At 33.6% G+C, this 25,730-nt stretch overlaps 1 protein-coding gene across 2 annotated transcripts in view; it reads right to left on the reverse strand.

Annotated features, from left to right (window-relative positions):
- LOC150101178 (uncharacterized) overlaps positions 1–25,730 on the reverse strand; it is a 322,911-nt gene that overhangs the window by 42,827 nt on the left and 254,354 nt on the right. For both annotated transcript variants that reach the window (XM_090401128.1, XM_090401129.1), the window contains exon 14: positions 19,730–19,843. In XM_090401128.1, coding sequence (XP_090257254.1) covers positions 19,730–19,843 — 114 coding nt within the window. The remainder of the gene's footprint in view (positions 1–19,729; positions 19,844–25,730) is intronic.

The raw sequence follows: 25,730 nt of genomic DNA on the forward strand, positions 1-25,730 counted from the left end.
TAGAGATTACATACAATCTATCACCATTCCATATATCTAAGGCACATCCAAAAAATTAACAAAAATCCTAAGGAAATACAACCTTGTAACCACTTACAGACCACACAGAAAAACTGGCATTTCTTATCTGCTCCACCAAAGACCAGCCACATTCCATAGACCTACTGTGTCCCTTGGAGTGCAAACTGTCCTACTACAGCCAAACAGGCAGGGTGTTCAATATCAGAATTTCTGAACATGGACTACATCTGATTCCACCATTACAGCCACTCTCTGGACTTGCTGACCATGCTTTGGACACCCACCATAGGATATAATGGAAGAAGGCCACTTTATTGCACTGCAGCAAATAAAAATACGAAAGGCTATTTCTCAAATCTGCCTCAGCCCTACTTTTCAAACCTCTATAAATTTGGGTGCATGAAACTGCCACCAATTTCAGAAGCACTCGTCCTCAAATTTTCAACTCAATGGTCAAGACCACCCAATTTAGCCCTATAGTCTCAACTCTAGTTGTCCTTCTTTGGCTTCATTTCTCAGTGCCTGCATGTGCATATCATTGTTTTGAGATCCCTGATGATGGCCATTTAACACTGTAGAAATATAGGAAAGTATTAATTAATTAAATTAGAGCTGGAACAATGCAATCCTTATTATAGTTCTTAAAAGGAAAGCAGAAAAGATATTAAAAAATTCAAATCATGAACAGATATGAAATTTCCTATAAAAAAAAGAGAATAAGACAGAGAGATGCCATTTCACCAAAATTATTACAGCAGCCCTAGAAGAAATTTTTAAAAACCAGGATTGGAAAAATTGAGGAATTATGGTAAAAGGGAAAGAACTAAATCACCTACGATGATATTTTTTTTAGGAAACTCTGCAGAACTTTGACATATGATCAGTGAATTGGATGCAGAAAGTAAAGAGCAAGGATTAAATATAAATAAAGACAAAACAAAGATAATGTATAATAAATACATTTTATAATCTTAATACTACTTTTAAATCATCTATAAAATTAAAAAACATATTAAACTCCTCTAAGGATCCTCTTCCCCAATGGCTCACCCTGGAGTATATCGTATTCATTGCACCTGTAACTTACCTTACATTGGTGAAACTAGACATACAATTCCTATCCATAAAAAAAGAACATAAACGACACATTAAATTAAACAATTTTAGTGAAACCATGCCCTTAACACCCTACACCAAATTGATTGGAAAAGTACCTGTTCTTTTCATCACACAAAACCTGGTATGAACATAAATTTAAAGAAGCCTGTGAAATTCTGATCAACCATCCTAATCCTTAACAATAATGGTGGCATAAAAATTTAAAGAATTTGGATAGCACACATTCAGCCCACTTACCATATTTATTCGAACATAACTCACACCCCAAATTTTATTTTACAAGAAAAGAAATTAAAAAGTTTCATATATATCTCACACACGAAAAAAGTTTAAAACTTTAAGAAATAGACAGTGAATGTTGTAATGGAGTTTCAGATATTTTGGAATTCAGTTGAAGAGAATCAGCATTTCAACTCAACAATTGTCAGATTGCCTTTGTCACTGAGTCATGTGATCTTTTGTTAATGAGAGTGAGCTGAGATTGGATCATATCATTTATGAAGAGGAAATGTATTTTCTTTCGTTGAAGAACATCCCTTTGCAAAGAATTGATACGTGATTCAACTTAGGAAGAGCAATAACTATATGTTATCACAAATAGCCATTGCCGATCAAACCCCTCAATTTCGACATTCTGCACTAAACAACAACAACTGAAAAAAGTGTGATAATGCGCACAACTGGAAGGTGAAAAACAGTGATGCACCATGATGCTCACAATTGCTGCACACAGAAGAAAGCTGCATAATATTCAAAAGGAAAACAATGCCAAAGGGGAAAATTTCCCCTGAAATTCGTGAAAGAATTCATGAAAATGGATGGATGGACATTACAATGGTTCAAGATTGGATTAGAACCGTCTGGGAAAAACAGCCAAGGGGCCTTATTTTGACACCTGTCTCTCCTCATGAGAGAGAGTTTCCACAAACACTTAGGACCTGAAATATCAAAACAACTATCGGATGTGAAGACCGATGTGGCCATTATTCCTCGTGGTTTTACATCTTGTCTACAGCCCTTGGATTTTTTGCTCAACAAGCCATTCAAGGACTACGTACGAAAATTCTACACAGAGTAGATGGCAGAGACCATAAGAGACCATCATTAGAACTGTTGTGCAACTGGATTTTGAGAGCTAGGGACATGAGTTTTTAAAAAATAATTGCCAAGAGTTTTCTAAAAACTGGCATCTCTAATGTCCTAGATGGGAGCGAAGATGACGCTATTTGGGTAGATGACTTTGACAATGCACAAGAGGAAACTGCTCTCGAAACCAGAAGTAGCGAAAGGAGATTGTTGGCAAGTTTACCCATGTTCAGTTTTTTCAAATCATGGTGATCTTATGATTCTGAAATGGTAAAAGGACAAGCAAAAATGAACAGTTTGTTTTAATTTATTTACAGAAGCATTGTTGCTAAAGATTCAAATATATCACCTGATGAAGGTGAGTAGCCGATTGCACAAATAACGCTGATAATTAACATTTAAATGCATTTTATAAATAATGTGAGCAATTATAAATTATAATGATGTAAATTCAATATTTTTCCTGAAAAACGTTTGTTTCTAAAAATCCCTGCATATATCTCACACCACTATTTTTTAACTTTAATTGTGGGAAAAAAACACGCGAGTTATATTTGAGTAAATACAGTAAGTTCAAGTTTTCCAGCAAATCCTGAATTTAAGACTCTAAGCAATAATTTCAATTCTTATCGGCCACCATCCATACTGTTTTGTTCTAATTTATATGTGTACTTATATGAGTAATTATGTGAGAGCATGTTGCTCTCTAGCTTAATTTATTTTTTGTGACCAAATAATAATAACAGTACTCTAGTAGTGATGTAGTCAGGGCCAGTGCGAGAGTATCTGACGCCCACTAGGTAAAGAAAATTTAGGCATCCCTATGTAATGTCTCTATGCAGTAATTAGTGCGTCATTTTTTTCGATACCCAAATTCGATTGGTGCACATCTTAAAAATAAATGTTACAGATTTTAAAAATTTTCTGTCTATCCATTTTTATGTCTAACTATTTTAAAAAATCACTCACCAGAATGAAATAATTTAGTTACCAATTTAAAACATTTTACAAAGTTATTTTTAATGGCATACTACACTACTTCCATGTACACTATATATACCAGGGTTTCCCAAACTGTGTTCCACGAGAAGTTTCTGGAATTTGTCATTTTAGTTTTCTAAGCATTTTTTATGAATAAATATTTTATAGTGGAAATATTCTGAGGAGAATAATATTTGAGAATATGTCAAAAAGCTCGGACCCAGAATGCCTAATAACATTTGTGTCGTTAATTTTCACACGTTGAAACCTTTCAACATTTGGGAAAGAGAATATCGCTGTTTATGATCGGTCATAAAAATTGCCTGCAAGGGGATTATAACAATTGGCGGCGTATAATATTTTTCGTACAAGCAAAGTTTTTAAGCAGCAATGCAGAGGCTGATTCTGATGAATAGAGGAGCAGTAAAATTTGCAGAAGAGTAGAAGAGGCAATAGGGCCATACGGTCGGTTGTATGAAAAAAAAGAAACAAAATGCCCGCCAAACTACGTTAGCTCAATTCTTTGTTAAGAAGTAGAATAATAAAATTTATATTCTGAATATATTTTATAGTCTTTCAGATGCATGATTTTACTTTAACTAGGCCCTGAGACATACCTTAATTATTTTATAAAAAAATTAAGGCTCAAAAAAGAAATTTGAGGAACAAATTACACTTTTTCCCATAGGTTATTATATTCAATTAGTGCATTTTCGATTAATGCACCTGTTTTAAAGAATGCATTAGGCACACTAATCGAGGAATTGTTGTATATATATTTTGTCATACTCACACAAGCACACGTATACCTACACATTTGGATATTTATAAAAATAATATCATTATGAACATTTATTTATAAAATTTATATATAAATGTTTTTGTATAAAATTTATTAATCAAAACTAATACATTTGTATGCATATATGATAACTCCTAATATTTGTATAGCAAGAAAATTATTACATCTTAAATACAAAAATTAATCTTTCGGGCTTTTGCTTTGGCAAAGTTTTGAATTAATTCATCTATATTGATTATAAATACAATTTCATGCTCTATAGATATTATTGCTAGACCAGTGAGTCGTTTCTGAGCCATCGTAGAGGGAGTGTAAGTTTTTGTAAGTTTTAAATTTCGAAAAACTCCTTTCTGAACTTGCTACCGATACTGGCAATGTCGAAAAAATTCTCAGAGCAATAAACACATTTGGAACACTATTTTCTAAATTATTTTTGCATATGTATAACAGGACATCTAATGAGGAAGTGTTTTCTGGAATTCGCCTTGCTATTATTTGTAATTCACTACAGAAATCTGTTCCATCAATATCTCTAGAATTATCATGTGTTAAATAATTTTCCAATATCAAACATTTTTTAAGCAGTTCTGCTGAAGTAATTTTTTGAAATTCATATATATTTAAAAGAAAACCAAACTTATTGTTAATTGTAGATGTGCTTGAATTTTTCATCAACAGATGCAATTGAGGTGTCAATAATTGAAAAATAAAAATCTACCTTAAAGTTTTGTTTAAAATCTGTTATGAATTCATCCTCTGCTTCATAAACAAATTGTTTCTTTTTTTTTCTATGTCTAACTGTTTCTTGTTCAAAATTAGGTGTTACACTTAAGACCTCAGCGATTTTTTCAGCATCTGTTAACATCTTTTCAAATTCATCCTCATTTCGGATTTTCGTTAAGAAATTCTTTGTATCATTAATACAATTTATGGCACCATTTATATCAAAGCTTGTCTTTTGAAGTTGTTTACTTGTAAAGTTTATTTCAAAAACCACATTACTAAGGATGCGATTAATTTGAACTTCCTTAAAGTTTTACGAAGACTACTTGCGTCTAATTTAGATTAAGTGGTATTTCCACTTAATCCACATAAACTATCATCTTGAGATATTTCTTGCAGTTCTTCGCAAACATTGAACAAATTATATCTTAGGGGAGTTAATGAGTCAATTCGACTCTCCCATCGTATATCACAGACTGGTTTGAGCGTAAAATTACTTGTGTCTTTTGAGGTATTCCCATCGACGAGTCGAACCAGAAAAAAATACTTATTGATGATGTACCGCGTCAAAAAATGCTGTGGCATCTAAAGTATTAGCAGTGCAATTCACTACTAAATTTAATGAATGTGAACTACAGGGTACATACATTGCTCTCAGTTTAATATTTGAAATTCGTCGCTGCACACCTTTTACATCGCCTTTCATATTACTGGCATTATCTTATCCTTGAGCTCGTAAATCTTGTATTGGTAATGAAAATTTGTCTAGAGTTCTTAGTATTTCATTTGATAAAAATTCTCCAGTGGTATATTTTTTATTTCTATAAATCCCAAAAAGTGTTCTTTTATAGAAACTGTTCTATTACTAGTTTCTACGAATCTAACTACTATGCTCATTTGTTCCGTATGACCAATGTTCGACGAACAGTCAATAATTATGGGAAAATATTTTGCGGCAACAACAGATTCTAAAATTTTCTTTTTTATCGCATTGGCGAAGATGTTTATTATTTCATTTTGAATATCTTTTCCAAGATAATGCACATATGTATCTTTATCTTTTATTCTTCAAAGATGTTCATTCATTATTGGAACAAACTTGGCTAGAAATTCGACAAATTTCAAAAAATTTCCGTTTCCATGCGAAAACAATGTCTCATTTGTTCCTCAAAATGATAAATTTTAAATAGCTAACGTCTGAACTAAAACAAAGAGTCGTTCTAATACTTGCACCCAATGTTTCTCCTCTTTTCTAATAACTAGCAAGTTCTCTTCATCGATGGTTTTCTTTTCTTTTATTCAAATTTTTAATTCTATTCACTTATAGTAATTTTCAACATATCTTTGCCTTTTTTCATGTGCAGCTAAAATAGAAGAAGCATTTTTCCAGTCCCTCAATCCAGAATCAGCAAGGTTAATCCGCCACTGATCAAATAATAAACAGCAGAAGCAAAATGCAGAATCCATGGATTTTTAATACAATAACCACAAACGCTGCATTGTCTCGCCATTAAATAGTCTTCGAGTATAATGAGTCATTGAAAATTTTCTATTATTATCTTTCTGAAAATCAAAATTATGAATCTGTTCAGGTCCATGTTCAGGTCCATGTTCGTAATTGATTGATATTGGAAAATTTTTCAGGACACCAAGTTGCTGGATCATTATAATTTAAATTTGTAAAATCAAATCCTTTTATGATTGGATCTGTAGAACAACCAGCTTCAGAATCAACAATACTCATATGATCTGTAGATTTCTCCTTCGATGTTTTAATCCAATTTTTGGTATCTGTAGAATTCTCCTCCAATTCATTAATCGAATCTATAGACGAATTATCCAATGAATAATCTTCCAGATTTTCTTCTTGTATGCGATTACGATCTTCTTGGCAAAGATATTTTAAAAATGCACCTTCTTGTTTTTTGAAACTTTCTTCCTTTTCCGCTTTACGTGTGCGATATTGAAACCTGATTTCTTTTTATCCATTTTCAAAATCCAGTAACTGAAATATTTATAAATAAAAATAAACTTAATTATAAAAAATATGGACTTTAAACTATTCAGTAATTCACAAATAAATTTTTATACATTTACTTAATGAGGTATTTATCAATTACATATACCTTTTAAGTTATAACTATATAACTTATCATACATTTATAATCTAATAATTCAACAATATCATTTTCTATGAACATAATTGACAAATTTTCTCAAATGCACCTGACTTAACAAATTGTGTAAATATTTTTAATGCATTTAAGTACAGAAAATGAGCGTTCACTGCTAGCATTACAAACAGGCAGTGCCCAGGGCCGTCCACTCGGTTAGGTCTGATTCGTCAGCCTATGCCGGTTCCGGAGCGCGGATAAAATTTGGGGGACTAGATGGTACTATGAACTCCCGTTTAAAAAAAAAAAAAAAAAAAAAAAAAAGGGGGGGGGGGAAACGCTGTATCATCACATGGAATTTATTTAGTGTCCAGAGTCGCATTTATACTTTTGGAGATCCGAGGCGCAACATCATTATGAGGTCTCAAAAATAAGCACTTTTATTTTTAATTTATTGAAAATAAGTCAACATTTCCGTAACTAATTTTAATAACACAATACAACATTGGTATAACATATATTTGCATTTTAAAAAAAGTACAAAAATAAATCAGTTCAAATTTAAATTAAAAAAATCAATAACAAATTTTCTGGCTTTGGTTTTAGCAAATATATTTTAAAAATGCACCTTCTTGATTTTTTAAAAATTTCTTCCTTTTCCGCTTTATGTTATAATGTCATCATAATTAATCGAGTCCATTATATCTGATTCAATGCATAATAACGATGAGTCACTTGTTTTATTTTGGTGCAAGTTGCTTCTTAAATAATTGTATAAGAAGGATAAAAATTTAAAAAAAAAAAAAAAAGAAAAGAAAAGAATTTAAATGCAATCGAATTAAGCTTGCTAATCATGGTAAAAATAGGAACTTTATCAACCGTAAAGTTCAGATATTCTCACTAAAAATGAAAATTTTGAATTTACGGTAATAAAAATTGTAGCAAAAATCATTACATTTATGGAATTACAACATGGATCTAAATATAAATATAAAACGTTTCAGTTTGCAGTAACATGCACAGTATGCCTCCCTGGTTGACAGAATGGTTAACATATCTGCTTTCCAACCACCCAACTTTAGGTGAAAGGTAAATTTTGTCGCCTAGTGCGAGACCACCTTACTCACTGGAGGCCTGGGATTCACATAAAAAGCATATAATATATATATATGTGTGTGTGTGTAAAAAGTATTTTACCTTGGGCATAATAAATGTTAAAAATACCAAGCAATTTTAAACCTGGTTTTACTCCATTTCCCAAGTAAGCAAACAGACAAAACAAGTCAAGTTTGCACCTGCAAGTGATGCAAGTCTAGCTGATCCTACAGGTAGTGCAAGACCAAGGCAACTCGTGGTAAAGGTGGTATAAGCTCTGATCACTAATCTTAATATTTACCCTTAATGCCAAAACACATTTCCAAGAAGGGGATGTATGATGTTTTGTATTAAAGGCAAGGGGCCACATTACCCAGACCGGTTTCGACCTTTATTGAGGTCTCATCAGTGGGAGCCAGGCTAGAAATACTAAGATTTAGTAATACAGAGCTAAAAGTATTTTACCAGAACAAATTACCATAAGGTGTTTTAACCTTATTAAATGAAAATTTCTGGAGGAGATATAAATGTAGAAAGTATTCCCAAGGTAAAATACTTTCTACATTTATATCTCCTCCAGAGATTTTCATTTAATAAGGTTAAAACACCTTATGATAACTTGTTCCGGTAAAATACTTATAAGCTCTGTATTACTAAATCTTAGTATTTCTAGCCTGGCTCCCACTGATGAGATCTCAATAAAGGTCGAAACCGGTCTGGGTAGTGGCCCCTTGCCTTTATATAAACTGACCATATATATATATATATATATATATATATATATAGGATTAATTCAGTTCCAACTTTATCGTGCAATTATTAAGATCTATTCAACTCCCGATTTGATTTTTTTTAAGTTGCAGTAATAAGCATAATAATTCCAGCTTTAGTTAAAAAGTAGAAGCAATCAATAGTAACGATAACTTGCTATGCTCGCTAACATACACTTTTTTACTCGACATTTTACCCTAAAATAACTAGAATCTTGATGCACAAAAAAATGAACTGAAAAATTAATTTAATTTATAAATAATAATAAACTTGAAAATCAAATACTCTGTTTATGTGATATAGAAACTGCTCTTACCCAAATAGCAGCAGCAGCACACAAAAAAAACCTCTGTTGTCTCAGAAACGTGTTTCAAAATGATTGTAAGTTCAATACTCAGTGATCTGTTCTTTCCTAACAGGATTCTGGGAAATCACAGGTTGAAATATTCTTAAGAATGTTATGGATTAAACTGACCATATATTTAATCTCTGGATTAAACTGCTAAGTCAGTGATTGGTCAACAAAGGCAAACATTTAGTACGAGAAAATTTCCAGAGAAGGAGATTGGAATTTAATAATATTGATAAGAACAATAGTCCGGTAGTTCAGAAGCGAAAACCATCTGTGACAAAATGAAACTAGTTTATTTAATTAAAACACAAAAATACAACCAATTTATTAAATATATCTTTATAGAGTTCATAATTAAAAGAACTCTGATAATAATAATAGATTTCTACAGATGTGTCTCATCTTGTTTTGGTATTATCAAAATTATCAAATTATTCTGAAGCATTATTAAATTTGCTATTTTATTATTATGCCACTAATATTTCTTCAAATGCGGCACTTTTTACAAAACTGGCTAAGTTATGTTGAATATATCTGTTTGCAAATATACTCTGAATCCCTTTGACCTAATAAAAATGTAGAATGCTGATGAAACTTCATCAGCATCCTATCTGTTAAAATGCAATTATCCCCCCCCTCCCCGCCGTTAATGGATTATTGTCTTTATGTGCAGTGTATGAATGTATTTGACCAAAAAAAGGGTCAAATATCGATATTTGACCTTTTTTGCTGCACAATTTATTTATTGTCTCTCTTCCCAAATAAAAACGAATTTCACATGTGCAAAAATAAATAATCAAAACGTTTGTTTACATTGGAAATATTACGTCAAATATTTATATTTTTTAAATAATTTATTGAAGTTAAAAAACGTTTCATTTTCTTGACCAAAACGCTCTGGAATGACTTTTAATGGGATTATATTCATCAAATGCATATAATAAACAACTATGTTATACCAACTAGTTTCACCAACTAAGGCTGTTGGCATCTTTAGTGCCTTACATCAGTTATGTACCCTGAAGGTGCTAACAGCCTTAGTTGGTGAAACTAGTTGGTATAACATAGTTGTTTATTATATGTACTTGATCAATATAATCCTATTAAAAGTCATTCCAGAACATTTATTGAAATAAATATGACATTTTGCTTTCTGTCCTTGCAAAATAAAATTATATGGGTCGCACATTTCAATTTTAAGAACGATTTTTTTTTTTTTTTAATGAACAACAAATGATGTCAAACTGCATTACTCGGGGTTTCCGATTGCGAGTCTTTTTAATATCAAAAATTTACATCCAATGGTATTTTATCAGAGTTCTTCGTATTTGTCTTTTGCTTAAAACTGCAACAGTACAATTATTTTGGAAAAATAATGAATTTGAACAAAAAGAAAGTGCACACGTTATCTAGCAGTATTTTTTTTTTTTTTGTGCATGTGTGTGTGTAGTGATAATTTTGGAAGGGGGGGAAGTTAGTTATTAAAGGCGAATTAATTCTGTTATGAAAATTTTGGAAATAAAATTTCATTTTGATGCATGTACCTACACATGTTTCGAAGGATAAAGTGTAGAAAAAATATTGCTACTTCAAAAACTGCCACATAATACCTTAAATATGTACATAACAGTTGACTTCATAACTGCCGTTTATTTCGATTTATAGGGAGTGATTGGGGGAAACCAAGAAAGTTGAAATGCAGAAACCTACAGATTACATTTATAAAAATTATGCATTACATGATATGATTCAAGATTTACATATGATTCTCTAAAAAGCAAAATTTAAAAGTGCGAACCTTCACACAGTCTGTGAACTAACCTTCCAACTAAGATTATGAATAAAAAAGAAAACTTAATTTGGAACAGATGGAGGCTGTATTCATTTTTAGATTTGGATTTTCATGAATTTATAAAATAATTGTTTGACAAAAATAATTATCTTCAATCAAGTTCTGGGAGAATTTTAAAATGTATTGGTGATTAAAATAATTGTCCAAAAAATTGATAGTGACATTGATCTTCCATAGTGATACAATATGAAGTGTAGAAAGTATGAAAGGATTTCTTATTATGCACTGGCATTAAAAACTATAATTATACGATAAAAACAAGCAGCAAAATGAATATAACTCATAGGTATTTAGTCTGATATAAATTAGATTCTGGTTACCGAGCGAACGGCAAGCAACTGTGTTTCTTGCTGTAGGCAACTGAACATAGCTACTACATATGCCAAGTAATCTAGTTAAGTGTTCTTTTCAGCATGAAGGATTATTGCCCCTTCTAACAGACATGACTGTCAAACTACACTTCTTATCCACATTCTTTCAGTAGGTGGACAGAATATTATCCAGGTTTGCTGGATGTGTATATATGTCCAGCAAAGAAATGGTACGCTTACATACTTGAATTTTATGGAATACAGGCGTTCCTGTTAGTTTTATATGTAGCAAAATCTGGCGCCCCGAAGTCTTGGTGCCCATAGGCGATTGCCTAGGTTCGCCTAATGATAAAACCAGCCCTGGATGTAGTAAGGATTTTTTCCACCAGAGAGGTCAAGCCAGTAGTTCTGACAGTTGACCAAATTAATAACTTTAGCATACCATGTAGATAGCAGTGTAGCTTGTTTCTTGGTATGTGCGTGTGTGTATCTATGTGTATACTCCAGATGATGACCTTAATATGAAGGTTGAAATGCCGAGTGATTATTTTGCTTTTTATTAAACTGAAGTTTTACTTTAATATGGTACTTGTTTCCATAATTTATGAAAATTATACATAGGATTCAACTTGGTTGGATAACCTTGGAAAACACCATGAAGCACACAAGGGAAACATCCCAAATCTGCCTTAGAAAAATATTTGACAATTGTATACTTCCAGTCATGACATACGGAAGTGAAACATGGACTTTGACTAAAAAATTAACCAACAAGTTGAGGATTACCCAGAGGAAACTAGAAAGATCATTACTCAGTATTACAATTCTAGATAGAAAGCACAATATTTAGGCCAGAGCTCAGGCTAGGATGAGAGACATTGTAACAACCATTAAAAGATTCAAATGGCAATGAGCAGGTCAGTAACACTTAAAAAAGTAACAAGTAACACTTAAAAAAAGACAAAGTTAATATTAGAATGGTATCCTTGAGATGGAAAGAGAGCTGCAGGAAGACCAAAGAGATGGTGGGAGGATGAGATTAAAGAGATGGCAAACACTCAGTGGCAGAGTTTCACCCAGCAGTGGGTGAAAAAAAAGCAAGAAGTTTTTTAGTATGTTTCTTAAAAGCTGAAGACTAGTCTTGGGAGAAGATAAGTGAAGAGGCTGCTCCAAAGAGCAGAGATAGAGGAGGAAGAGAAACTGGTTGGTAACTTTCAAACTGGAGACAGTAAATGGATGTATGATGGAGGAAGCTGGTAGAAGAGGACTTGAGGATGAAGAACTTGGATGTGGTGATAGCCCAAGACAGGAGGATGTGGAGGAGACTCATCATCAACAGTGACCCCACTTTAGTGGGAGAAGCTGCAGAAGAAGAAGAAGAAGATTGATCAGTAGCTGCTTGTGTTCTTCTAGTCTTAGAGCAGCATGGGGGAATGGTGGTGACCAATTCAACAGAACATTGTCTATGAAAACACTATAGCAGAGGCATAGGTAGAAACAGAGTGTCTGTATGTATATATATATATATATATATATATATATACGAAGTCAGCATTTCCGATGAAACTAGTAGTGAAACCTTATTAAATCTCTTGTATTTTTTCTCGGTGTTTGAGTCAGTTAATAATTATAAACATGTAATTTAACCGAGTCAATTACTCTGTAAATAAATAAATAAATAAATAAATAAATATATATATATATATATATATGAGAGCAATTGAAGTGATTATTTTAGTTTATATTAAACTGAAGTTTTACTTTAATATGGTACTTGTTTCCATAATTTATGAAAATATGAACAAGGGTAATCAATTAATTGTAATGGCCTCCTCTGGATAGCATTAAGTATTCTCAAGAAGGTTTCTGGCACTACTCCAAATATGTGAACAATATTCCAAGGTTAGATTTGGAATTTACATAGTATCAGTAGTACAGGTTAGAAGTAGTGTCTTGACTGAAAAGTATGCCTAGTTTTCTGAAGGCTAAAGAAACATGATCAAGATGTGAATGTGCCTGGAGATCCAGAGGTGCAAGTCAGTTCGGGAAGAGAAATCTGCCATATTTGAAGATCTGGGTTTTATCAAAAGTCAGATGAAATGGAGCAAGATCTTTCTCGTAAATCATGAGACAGAGTTGTGTTTTAGTAACAATGAAGTTCACAAGGTTTTCCTTACTGCACTGATGTCACGTTTACACAGGTTTTCCATATACCTGGATAATGAGTGACAGAGTCATTAAAGTTCAAGGTGGAATAATTTTTTTACATCAGATAACACCATAAAATATGTTTCCTGTTTAAAGTGCCTTCAAGGATTTGTCTTCAACTCGATGAAGTAGTGATTGTGTAATATTTAGTAACTTGCAAGATGGGAAAGTATGGAGATGGGTGCAAAAGCTAGCCTGAATGTGGGAAAAGGAATAAATATTTGAAGTTATTCATGTTATTGTTAATGGTATAAAGACAACATAAACAAGAACAAAATAAAATAAGATAATTTATTAAGCTGCTAATATTTTGCTGAACTTCAAACTAACATTTTTCCAACATAAAAAAATTGCCATGATATAAAAGACACTAACAATCTAGTAGAAGTGAAGGCAATTCAAAATTATAACAGACAAAAAAAAAAAAAAAAAAAAAAAAAAAAAAAAAAAAAAAAAAAATCCTATCTTGGTGCTCTCAAGTTTTGGATAAAAAGTTTACAGCTGTTAGGATGGAATCAATTTTATAATGATTGGCTTCGAAATTTTTCATAAATTAATAGCCCATCTGTTAAAATTTGGGTGTATTTTATTGCTGCTGCTGATTCCAAAAATAATCTCTCAGATGTAACAGTTGCTATACAGTACTTCAGACTTATTTTTTTCCCTCTTCCCATTTACTGGGGTGTGATAAGATGTTCAATGAATGGTCTACTAGTCTTACTTGTCAATGTAGTGAATGTATTTCTTTATTCAAAGGGAATGAGAACGGCTCCCACTGATGAGACCTCAATAAAGGTCGAAACCAGTCTGGGTAGTGGCAGATTGCCTTTAATACATAGGATTATACATCTCCTCCAGGAGATGTGCTTTGCATTAAGGGTAAATATTAAGAATAGTGATCAGAGCTTATTCTACCTTTACCACGAGTTGCCTTGGACTTTCACTACGTGCAGGGTCAGCAAGACTTGCAACACTTGAAGATGCAAACTTGACTGACTTGTCTGTTTGCTTACTTGGGAAATGGAGTAAAAAAAACCAGGTTTATATTTAAAATAATTTGGTATCTTTAACATATATATATATATATGGGGTGCTTAAGGGTCAAAGCTGTATAACTGAGAGGAGACCTCCACATAGCCTTTAAAGGAATGCGGAGAACCGACCAGGGCTTCTGACCTAATGTCCAATCCTCACCTTCTCGTGGTGCACCCTGTTGGGTATCTACTTTGATACTGAACAAACGAGGATGGGCTGGCAATTTGGGATTTAGCCGACCAAATTGTATTCTTATTGGTTAAACCAAAATAAAAAATGATGGTACAACATGACAAAATTTCATGCCGGCTGGGGTGTCGCCCGGTTAAACAAGGCACCCGTTGTTTTCGCCAGGGAACAAAGGCAAACAGCGAAGAGTCAGCTACTGGAACAAATCTGAAAACAAACCCCAACTCAACATCACCAAAGTTAAAGATCGGTACTATCAACGTAAGAAGCCTGAATGGCAAACAAATGGAGCTAGCTGAGGAATTAGATAAGTACCAGATCGACATAACAGGGGTGACTGAAACAAAAAAAACCAAAACTGGTGAGATATTTCTGAGCAATAAATACAAAATGTTATATTCAGGCAATAACAATCAAGGAAAAGAAGGAGTGACCATAGTATTCAACACAAAATATGAGGCTAATCTTCTTGAATGGCAGTCAGTCTCAAGTAGAGTAATGTGGGCAAATATGAGAATGGGAAACTGGACAATGAGACTTATTTGTGCCTATGGTCCCACAGAAGGTTCTACTAAGGTAGAAGTGGAGGAATTTTTTGACGCTTTAGAAAAAGCAACTGACACAATGAAAAAGGAAAAGTTGGTCCTTGTTGGGTATCTAAACAGGAGAGTAGGAAATGATTGTGAGACATACAAAAATATTTTGGGAAAATTTGGAGAAAAGAGCAAAGCTAATAATAATGGCAAATATCTGCTGGATTTCTGCTCAGGACATGGAATGGTTATTACTAACACCATGTTCCAACATAAAAATTTGCACAAATTGATATGGAGAGAAGAGGCTAGGAATAAGAAAAGTCTCATTGACTATGTTATTGTTGATAGTGATATTTTATCCCTGGTGCAGGACACCAGAGTGTACAGAGGATTTGAAATTGGAAGTGATCACTATTTAGTGTTGAGCAGGATAAAATTGAATTTCATATTGAAAAGAATAACATGTAAGAAAGTTTTAAAGCGAATAAAAGTTGAGCAGCTCTCAGATGTGAACTGTAGACTAAAATACACAAAGATTATTGAAGAAAAAATGAAAGAGTTTGAGAACAGGAATCAAACCTTGGAGATTTGGTGGCAAGCCTTGAAGAAAACCCTGATTGATTCAGCCAGAGAAGCATGTGGTGAGGTTGTCTGCAAGGATAGAAAAATCAGAACTCCATGGTGGACACAGGAAGTTAAAGAGGCAGTGAAAGAAAAGAAGAAAGTATATCAAAAGTTCCTGGCAAATAAGTCAGCTTGTGCTCTTAGAGAATACAGAGACGTGTAAGAAAGCCAAACACTGTGTAAAACTAGCTAAACAAAAGTCATGGGAGGACTTTGGCAAGAATATAGAAAATAAATATCAAGAAGGTGGCAAAATATTCTGGAGGTTGTTGAAGAAGCTTAGGAATGGAGGAAAGAGTGCTGTAAAAGGAATTAGAGATGATAAAGGTGACATGAAAACGGGAGAAAAAGATATCCTTGAAGTATGGAGTAATTACTTTGAAAAACTACTAAATGAAACAAGCAGTGATGACAGCACAGTGGTAAAAAACACTGACCAGGCATGCAGTCAGGAATACATATCCATACTTGAAGTAGAAAAAGCCATCAAAGTCTTGAAATGTGGAAAGGCAGCAGGAGTAGATGATATTCGACCAGAAATGCTGAAGTATGGTGGTATAAGAGTCTTACAGTGGCTGCACTGCATAGTTCAGAAAGCCTGGACAGAGGGACGAATTCCCGATGATTGGAGTAGAGCTCTTATAGTACCCATATACAAAAAGAGAAATAAAACTGAATGTGAGAACTACAGAGGTATTTCCCTACTGAGTGTTCCTGGCAAAATCTATGCAAGTATATTGGGAAACGGTTGAGAAGAATTGTGGAAGAAAAGTTTGGTGAAGAACAAGCTGGATTCAGGCCAAACAGAGGCTATCAGGATCAGATCTTCACTTTACGACAAATAGTCGAGAAAGCATGGGAATATAACAAAGATCTGCATTTAAGTTTTGTTGATTTGGAAAAGGCATATGATAAGGTGCGAAGAGAGAAGCTATTTAATACTCTGCAGTTATATGGTGTCAATGGGGCATTATATCAAGCGATACTTAGTCTTTATCTGAGTTGTAAGTCAGCAGTTAGAATTGAAGTACAGGAAGATGGTTTAATGTTAAATCTTATGTGAGACAAGGATGTACATTATCCCCTCTGTTATTCAATATCTATATGGATCACATTATGAAGGAAAGTGGTATTAAACATGATATCAAAATTGGAGATGTTAATGTCAGCTCTTTGCTTTATGCAGATGATGTTATACTTCTAAATAAATCCGCTACAAGTCTGCAAGATTCTCTGACTAAATTGAATAGCTGTTGTAATAGATATGGTATGAAGGTCAGCAATAAAAAGACAAAGAGAATGAAAATAGGCAGAATCATTGAAAATGCCAACTGTATTGTGAATGGAGAACCTGTGGAATAAGTAAAACATTTCAGTTACTTAGGCACGATTCTTACTGAAGATGGTAAATTAAATATAGAAATAGACAACAGAATCAGCAAAGCTGGTATGGTGGGAAGTCAATTGAATAAATTCATATGGAATAAGAGAGAAATTACTCAGAACACTAAATTAGCTGTATACAAGACAGTCTTCAAACCAGTTTTAACTTATGGATCTGGGAGCTGGGTCAAGTAAAACACTTGACCAAAGACTAGAGACCGCAGATATGAGAGTCCTGAGAAAGATTATAGGCGTGAACAGATGGCATCAATGGCAATATCATATTAAAAACGAGGATATTAGGAAAGAACTTGACATTGTCTGCATCGAGGATTGCGTTAGCAGAGCTAATCTCAGGTGTAAACAGAATGGGAGAGGAAAGATTAGCAAAACAAGTGTTCTCTGTCAGGTTGGCAGCAAAACGACCCAGAGGAAGACCAAGATATAGGTGGATTGATACGGTACAAAGTGCCTTAGCTGATAGAAATATAAGATCTGATAATGTTGGAGTCTTAACAAGTAACAGACTGATTTGGAGGAAAATTGTAGATAGGAAGTTAGTAATGATATAATTTTTTCATGTAGTAGTAACATATCCTGTACCCCCCTTGTGGGTAATGGCAGGAATTTGATGATGATGATAAAAAAAAATAATAATAATTTACTTTGTAACCAAGTGGGGAAAAAAAAGTGTGCGTATGTAAACACACACACAGACACACACTTTTTTTTAGTTTTTTTCGCCCACTTATGAAGCTAAAAAAAAAAAAAATTCTAGGGAGCTCTTTCGATATGCAGCCTCTTATAATACTTGAAGTCTTGAGACGACATAGAAAGTTAGTAATAATACTAATACATGAAAAGTTTACATTATTACCATCATAGCATCCTGTTGTTTTTTAAAATTTTTTTAGTTGCATTTCTGATTTTTTTAAAAATATTTCTTAGTTTGGGGTGGAGATTTTTTAAACTAAAATTTACAACTAGTAATTGGATTATTATCAGTATTCTTTAGAAACTGTTATGCCAACACCAAAGCAGGACAGCTGTTTGATAATTACACTTGTACATGACTGATATCAATGATCATATGATGTCCAAAGTTACAGATGACACTCACTATAGCAAACAACATATAACAAACTGACTCACTAAAACCAAGTAATGAAAAGTTGGCCAATTAGCAAACTATCCACTATAACAAACAATTTTTGAGTTCTGTAAGAGTTTGCTAAAGGGAGAATAAACTGTATTTAGGTTGTGCTGTTGTTTTCCCATTAATGAACTGAATCTCTCTCTCTCTCTCTCTCTCTCTCTCTCTCTCTCACACATACACACACAAAATCCCCAATTAATCTGCTTTATATAACCTGGAAAAGATAAGTGACAGGACTATTTAGTAAATTATAGCTAGTGGAGAAAGATGTATCTAATAAAATAGCTGCTCAATGTGTCTGGATGTACCAAAATACGGGAATTAGTTAATCAATAACAGCAAGAAACTTCATTTCCTTTTTTTTATTTATCTATCCAGATTTCTTATTGCCTTAACTGCAGTTTTCAATCGCTACTCACAAAACCGTAATGAGAGATCACTTTAACATGGATTATGAATACAAAATTTCCCACAGGCACCTGTTTGTGACTATGGCAAAATTATATGTGTACAATATCACACTATGCTGATGCAATATAACTATGTAAAAAATAAATAAATCAGCTAATGCCTTTCATTCCCTTATAGGGAGTAGGTGAGGCCTTTATACCCTATCTAGCTTTTGGAGACTGAGTGGGCAGTTCAATCTCCACCGGTAGCCAATCAGAGATAGTTGGCTCATGTCTATCACTAATTATAGCAGCCACCGATGAAGAGGCTGACAAACAAGTGTTGCTATCTCTTGGCACCTAACCCTAACAAGATATGTTATTGTCTGAAATAATGTGGGTACTACGTTCGATTTTCTTGAGTTTACGGGATGAAGAACCAGAGTTTCTGGGAGGAAAAACCTGTATGCCCATGTCAGAGATTGACTAACTCGGGAACCGGTCGAAGAAAGGCTTAGTAAAAGTTCCTCCAGTCGGTGACTAGACTTGAACTTAAGTCTAACTTTGAGCAACCAAACACAGATGATGCAAGGCCACTTCCACTGAGATACACAGGCCTCTGTAAGACAGATTAATTTACCAATGTTAGAATGGGAAGTTTTCTTATCTGAGTACACTGGATAATGCCAACACTTATTTTGACATGTAGGTATCTTTTAAAAATTATTCATTTACGAAGATAACTAGTACACATATACAAAATAAATAGGTGCATTTAAGTCCCAAGAAATTCAGGTTGATTGCTGTATGGAAATTTCCATGTGAAACTAGAATTTAGACAGACTTCAGAAATAATTCAGTCTTTTCTGCAGCAGCTTTAATTTGTGAGATATAATTCTTTGTAACAGTTTTTCTGAAAACTTTTAACTGTATTTTAAAAAAAGAAAAGAAAGTAAACGGAATCTTCAAACTATAAACCTACTCTTGACTGATCAATTTCTTCAAGTGATGGTTTCTTCAAGCCTTTGTTTGCGCATTTCTGTGCAATCCTTTCAAGTCTTTTTGCAGATGCAGCAGCATAATGACTAATTTTAACCTGTAAAACATAAAAGTGCTTTAATTTTCTAATTCATGCTTATATTTGAAACTGCTTCATAATATTCAAAATTTGCTATTAAATATTCAAATATTTAATAGCAAATGGAATGAAATATTGGACACGATGAACTAGAATAATATAATTTCATAGCCAACAGTAACATAAAATGTTTTAAAAAGTGAAATAACATAAAAAAGAAAAATAAATAAAATAAAAAAGGGAATTATAAGGGAGAAGAAATGAAATTCACATAGCATTCCTAATCCAAAAATGAAAAATGTGAAATCTAATGTGGTGCATTTGCCTTGAAGGTATATGGATCTCATCTTTGAGAGAAAAATTTTTAAAATTTGCTGAGGGATATCAAGAATGATGGTTGTTGAGAAAATGGATGCTGTGATCAAAGTACAGAAGTGTAAACAAAGGAAGTGTATGTGTGTATACTAGTGGGACTCTGCTCCCTGGTGCCTATGGCACCCCCCCCCCCCTTGCTAGTGTTGCAAAGGCTGCACATTGCAGTGCTGCTATGATAGAAAGTACTCTAAAATGTAAGGATAAGGCACTGATCACACTTGGACTATTGTGCTCAGATCTGGTCACCTGGATTTCAATGTGATGTGGAGACATTGGAGATGGTCCAGAGACAAGTTACTAAGACAATATCGGGAGTTTGGAATGCAGGCTACGGAGAGAGGTTGAAGAAATGTGGATTGCAGAGTTTGGTGGATAGGAGGAAGAGAGGTGATATGATAGAGACATTTAAGTTAGTGAATGGATTTTATCAGATTAATCCAGAGGGGATTATAAAAAGATTAAAGGTGATAGGGGAAGAACCAGAGCTCTTTCCTGGAAGTTATGTAAAAGTGTGGTTGAAGAGGAGTGTGAAGAGTAGATTTTTTACATGGAGAATTGTCAGTTAATGGAACACATTACCAGAACGTGTTGTTAATGCAAGGAGTGTTAAGCATTTTAAGATTCTATATGATAAATATGTTGTCAGTTGAATGAACTTCCCACGATGAGTCTGTTGACTCCATGGAGGGTGTAATAGTAATAATTACTTGCACAAAGGATTGAGAACCATCTGGATATTTTGATTTTTCTTTTCTTTGAAAAGATTTCTTACCTTCTTCTGGATCATCATTATACTTAGCAGAACATGCTTTTAGATTTGGTCTCCCATCCACATAGTTAACATATTTTCATGTCATAAATAGCACCAGAATGCTTTTTTATTTCGTTGAATTTGAAAAACAGATCTCTTCACACATTCCTTTATACAAACAACATCCTTCACTGTTATTTTCATTAATGAAATTGTGAAAGATGCTGCTGATCAATTCTGGTGCATTTATGCATGGGTTCACTTTTTTCCACTTCTGTTCTGTTCTTTTTTTCAGTCATGGTTGTACTCTGCACAGTGCATACAACATGAAAAATTATTAAAGTTTAAGAACACAAATGCACAGCACATCTGTTTTCAATAATAAACAATGTGGGATTAAGGAAATTGTACATATGCCTGCACTGCATGGACTGTCTGCAAAGCAGAGAGTCCATGTAGTATACAGGTGAATAACACGGACTGCCACGTGAATAACATAGACACACACCCATTTTTATTGCTCCACCTTGTGAATTGCTTTTGCACTGATGATCTTTTAGATTCAGATTGACATATTTGTATTAATAAATTATTAATTTTTTGTGTTGTCCGTGTTTCTAGTACTCAAGCCCACTGTGTATTTGTGAAAGTAGTTACTCTGCTCTTTGGTTTATAGGTTAAAGAATGGAGATACTACCCACTCAGCAAATCAAGTGGCAAATATGAACACATACGAATGCCAACAACAGAACTCTTAAAATAACATTTATTCTAACAATAACAGAAATTTCAATGAGAATGAAGCTGTGTGTGCCATGAATTATGTACACACAACATAATGTTATGCTGCAAGTTCTGGAGGATAAATATACAAGGCTACAAGGATAAATACACAATTACATTTAATAAGTGTAATAAAACTCTGAGTTCTTCCAGCTCTAACATGCATTTCTTATCATGCTATCATTTTCCCTCAGAATAACAAGACTTGAGGATCACAATGCTTCTAATTATATTACTACCACCATTTCTCATCAGTACAATTTCTAACACTAAGAAATGTCCAATTGTTAGTCTACTGGCTGAGAATATAAGGCTTCTGCTCTCCAACAAACTGTTGGTTGGAATCCCATTATAGGCATAAATATTTGTTAATGTCTTTAAATGATTGATGAATTTTATCACCAAGGTGCAAGAGCAATGTTCTGCTCACTGAGCAGAATGGCTTGAAAAAGTGAAATGTTTAGTCATAAGGAGTATTCTCATACTGCCTGAGCTAGGCTCAAGGTACTAATGTACAATTGGTTTATAACCTATTGTAGATGGATATGTAGTAAAAATATATACACACACATTAGATTCACATAAAATGTATATATAAAGATGTATGTATGCTTTAAAATAAAGATGCATATATTTTACTAATTGATTTTTTTTATGCGAATCCAACTCACAAAAGGTCAAACCTATTACACATTGGTACTATGGATTATCATCATCAATTTCCATATAGACCTCCTCAAGGGGTGACAGCCTTCCTAGGGTGGTCTGAAAAGTTCTTGGCCTCGACCATAGATGGCAACATTATCGGCAAGATTTTTTTTTTTTTTTAAGTTGGTACATCTATCATAAGCATCCATGTGAAATTGCAAGTCATTCTATCAAGTAGTTTGTTTTATACAGCTGTCTGAAGTAAAAGTGTTGTCTGTATCCCATGAAATGGATAAAATTGAGTATAGTGCAATTATAAAATTCTTGTAAAAGAAGGTTTAATGCAAAAAGAAATTCATTCAAAGTTCATAAAAGTTTATGGGCACTCTTCTCCTTTGTTTTCGACAATTAAGAAATGGGCTGCTGAGTTTAAACATCGCCATACCAGCCTTGAAGATGAGCCATATGAAAGACATCCAAAAGTGTAACAACACAATAAATCATTGATCAAGCGCACGATATGGTATTGGATGACCAGTGAGTTAAAGTGCATGAAATTGCTGAGACTATAGGCATTTCGAAAGAACATGTAGGATATATTATGCATGAGGAAATGCAAATGAAAAAACTTTGAGCAAGATGGGTGCCACGCTTGCTCACAACAGATCAAAAACGCACTTGCATGAAAATCTCTTAACAGTGCTTGGGGTGTTTTAACAAGTATAAAACTGATTTTGTGTATTGATTTATTACTATGGATGAGACCTGGATTCACCATTACACAACAGAATCCAAACAGCAGTCAAAACAGTGGACAGAAGCTTTCAGCGCCAAAGAAGACAAAGTCGGTTCCATCAGTAAGAAAGGTCATGGCTCAGTGTTTTGGGATGCTAAAGGCATTTGTTTATTAATTATCTTGAAAAGGGTAAAACAATAACTGGGGAATATTATTCCGATCTTCTTTTAACTAGACCAGACGAAAAAATTCATGATAAAAGATCCGGTTTGCAGAAGAAAAAATCATCTTTCATCAGGACAATGCACCTGCCCACGAAAGTGTTTTCACTATGGGAAAATTAAGGGATCTGCACTATGAATTGTTGGAACATCCATCCTATTCCCCAGATTTGGCTCCCTCTGACTTCTCTTTCTTGACATAACTAAAAATCTTCTCGCTGGTGAGCATTTTTCTTTGAATCAATAGGTGATTGCAGCTGTAATTTGCAGATCTTACTGAGAACCACTACAGAGATGGGACAATGGTGCTGGAGCATCGCTGGAATAAATGTACAGTAAACCCTCGAATTTAACGGACAAAATTTCTGGTCCGTATGTCACGTAAAAATTAACGTCCTAATAATTTTAAAATGCTTTTAACCAAGATTTGCTTATAATTAAATTAACAGATTATTTTTTGTTATTAATTTCCTGTTATTTTTAACAAATTTTGGCAAATAGGCCATCATATGTTGGGAAAAACACTAGTAATTTAGCCGACATAACGAGTCACTGCTCATAAAACATGTTCGGTGAATGACAATCACACTGTAATTGGTTCTTTTGTCGCGTGGCGTGACTTTCTGCGGCAGTTTTATTACACACATTTTTGTAATTTTAGGGAATTAATTATTTTTATATTAAAATATTATTTTTAATAAAAACAGATATTTTTATTTTAAAAAATTTGCAATTTAACAGACTTTCGATTTAAAGGCCACCCCTTAGCCCCTGTTAGTCCATTAAATCAAGGGTTTGCTGTATTAGTCTTAAGGGAGATTATGTTGAAAAATAAAAAAAATTTTGAAATTATAAATTAGTATTTTCATTGTTAGGCCGAGAAATTTTCACACCACCCTCGTATGACAGCACTACTTGATTAAGTTTACATTATTATTAATCTCCTATCACTAATTTTAATCCAAATTAGTCTATTATTTGTTAGTACTCCATATCTAACACTTTGCTCTTCTAAGGCACCGTTGACTGAATCAATGCACCTGGATCTTGGTCTTTTTTCCTGCTATCAAACACCTGGTTTGCTAACCTTTCTACACCCATTCTATTCAAGTGGCCATACTACCTTAGAATAGTTCTGCTCACACATTGTTGAATGATAATAATGTCATGTTCCTTTCTAATACAGGCAGCCCTCGGTTTACGCCCCACTTCCATTCCAGAAAAAATGGGCGTAAACCGAATCGGCATAAAACGAACTCAATTTTAATGGGAGATACAAAGTTATGTTCTGCGCAGTCAAAAAATATGCACATGAAATATGTGTGACATTATTATATTTAAAGCTTTGATAATACATACATATTTGTTAAAATAAAATTATTAATAGCGAAAACAAAACAAAATTATATTACAAAAAATATGAAACTTCGAAAAGATATTACATATTTCTATGTTAAAGTTCCTGGTTTCGGATCATCTGCATTTTTTAAAAAAGTATCCAGCGTTAACTGCCTAGATTTTCTTTTTCTTTCTTTAAGGAGTTCAATGTAAGGTCGAATAGATGCGATTACGCTGCTTTTTATGTTCACACTCCATTCCCAATCGTGGTCCATTTCGCAGAGTTCATCGGTCAATGTCTCTATGCTTGCAAGGATACACTGTAAATCGACCGTTTTTATATCTCTCAGAGGACCTTGTTCGTTTTCTTTCTCCTCCTTTGGATGTTGACTTAATTGTTCAGCCAATTCTTTTAAGTCTTCATTGGAAAGCAGTTTTTTCATGGCTCTAAGACTTCTGTCACATCTTCAGCTGTAATATTGTCCAATCCCACCTCTCGAACAAGCTTGGTAACATCTTCAATAACATTCTCCTTTTGCTCAAATTCCTCGAAGTCATGCATAAATGCTTGAAGAAGTTTTCAGCATGCGCCTTTTAAACACTTTGCTAACACTTCGTTCCAAGCTGCCTTGATGTTGTTAATGCCCTTCAAAATGTCGAATGACTGCCAATAGTCTTTAATAGTTTTTCCTGAGGTGTCCAAGACTCTTACCATTTCCATAAATGTTATATGGAGGTAATCGGCTTTGAAAATTGATATAATCCCCTGATCCATCGGTTGCAAAAGCAATGTTGTGTTTGGGGGCATGTAACAACCCTGACATCCAATGGTGTTCTTACTTCAGCAAGGTTTTGAGGATGTTCAGGGGCATTATCCAAGAGAAGTAATGCCTTGGCTGGCAAATCATTTTCTTTACAGAAGAGAAGCATGGTAGGACAAAAATAATTTGTGTACCAATCTATAAAAATGTCTTGTGTAACCCATGCTTTCTTTTTCCATTTCCAATAGACTTCAAGGGTCTAAAAACATGACTTTTAGACCCTTGAAAGGTC

This window comes from Typopeltis vanoorti, chromosome 12, assembly GCF_054136105.1.
Source record: "Typopeltis vanoorti isolate ZY-2024b chromosome 12, IOZ_Tvanoo_1.0, whole genome shotgun sequence".
Taxonomy (NCBI): Eukaryota; Metazoa; Arthropoda; class Arachnida; order Uropygi; family Thelyphonidae; genus Typopeltis; species Typopeltis vanoorti.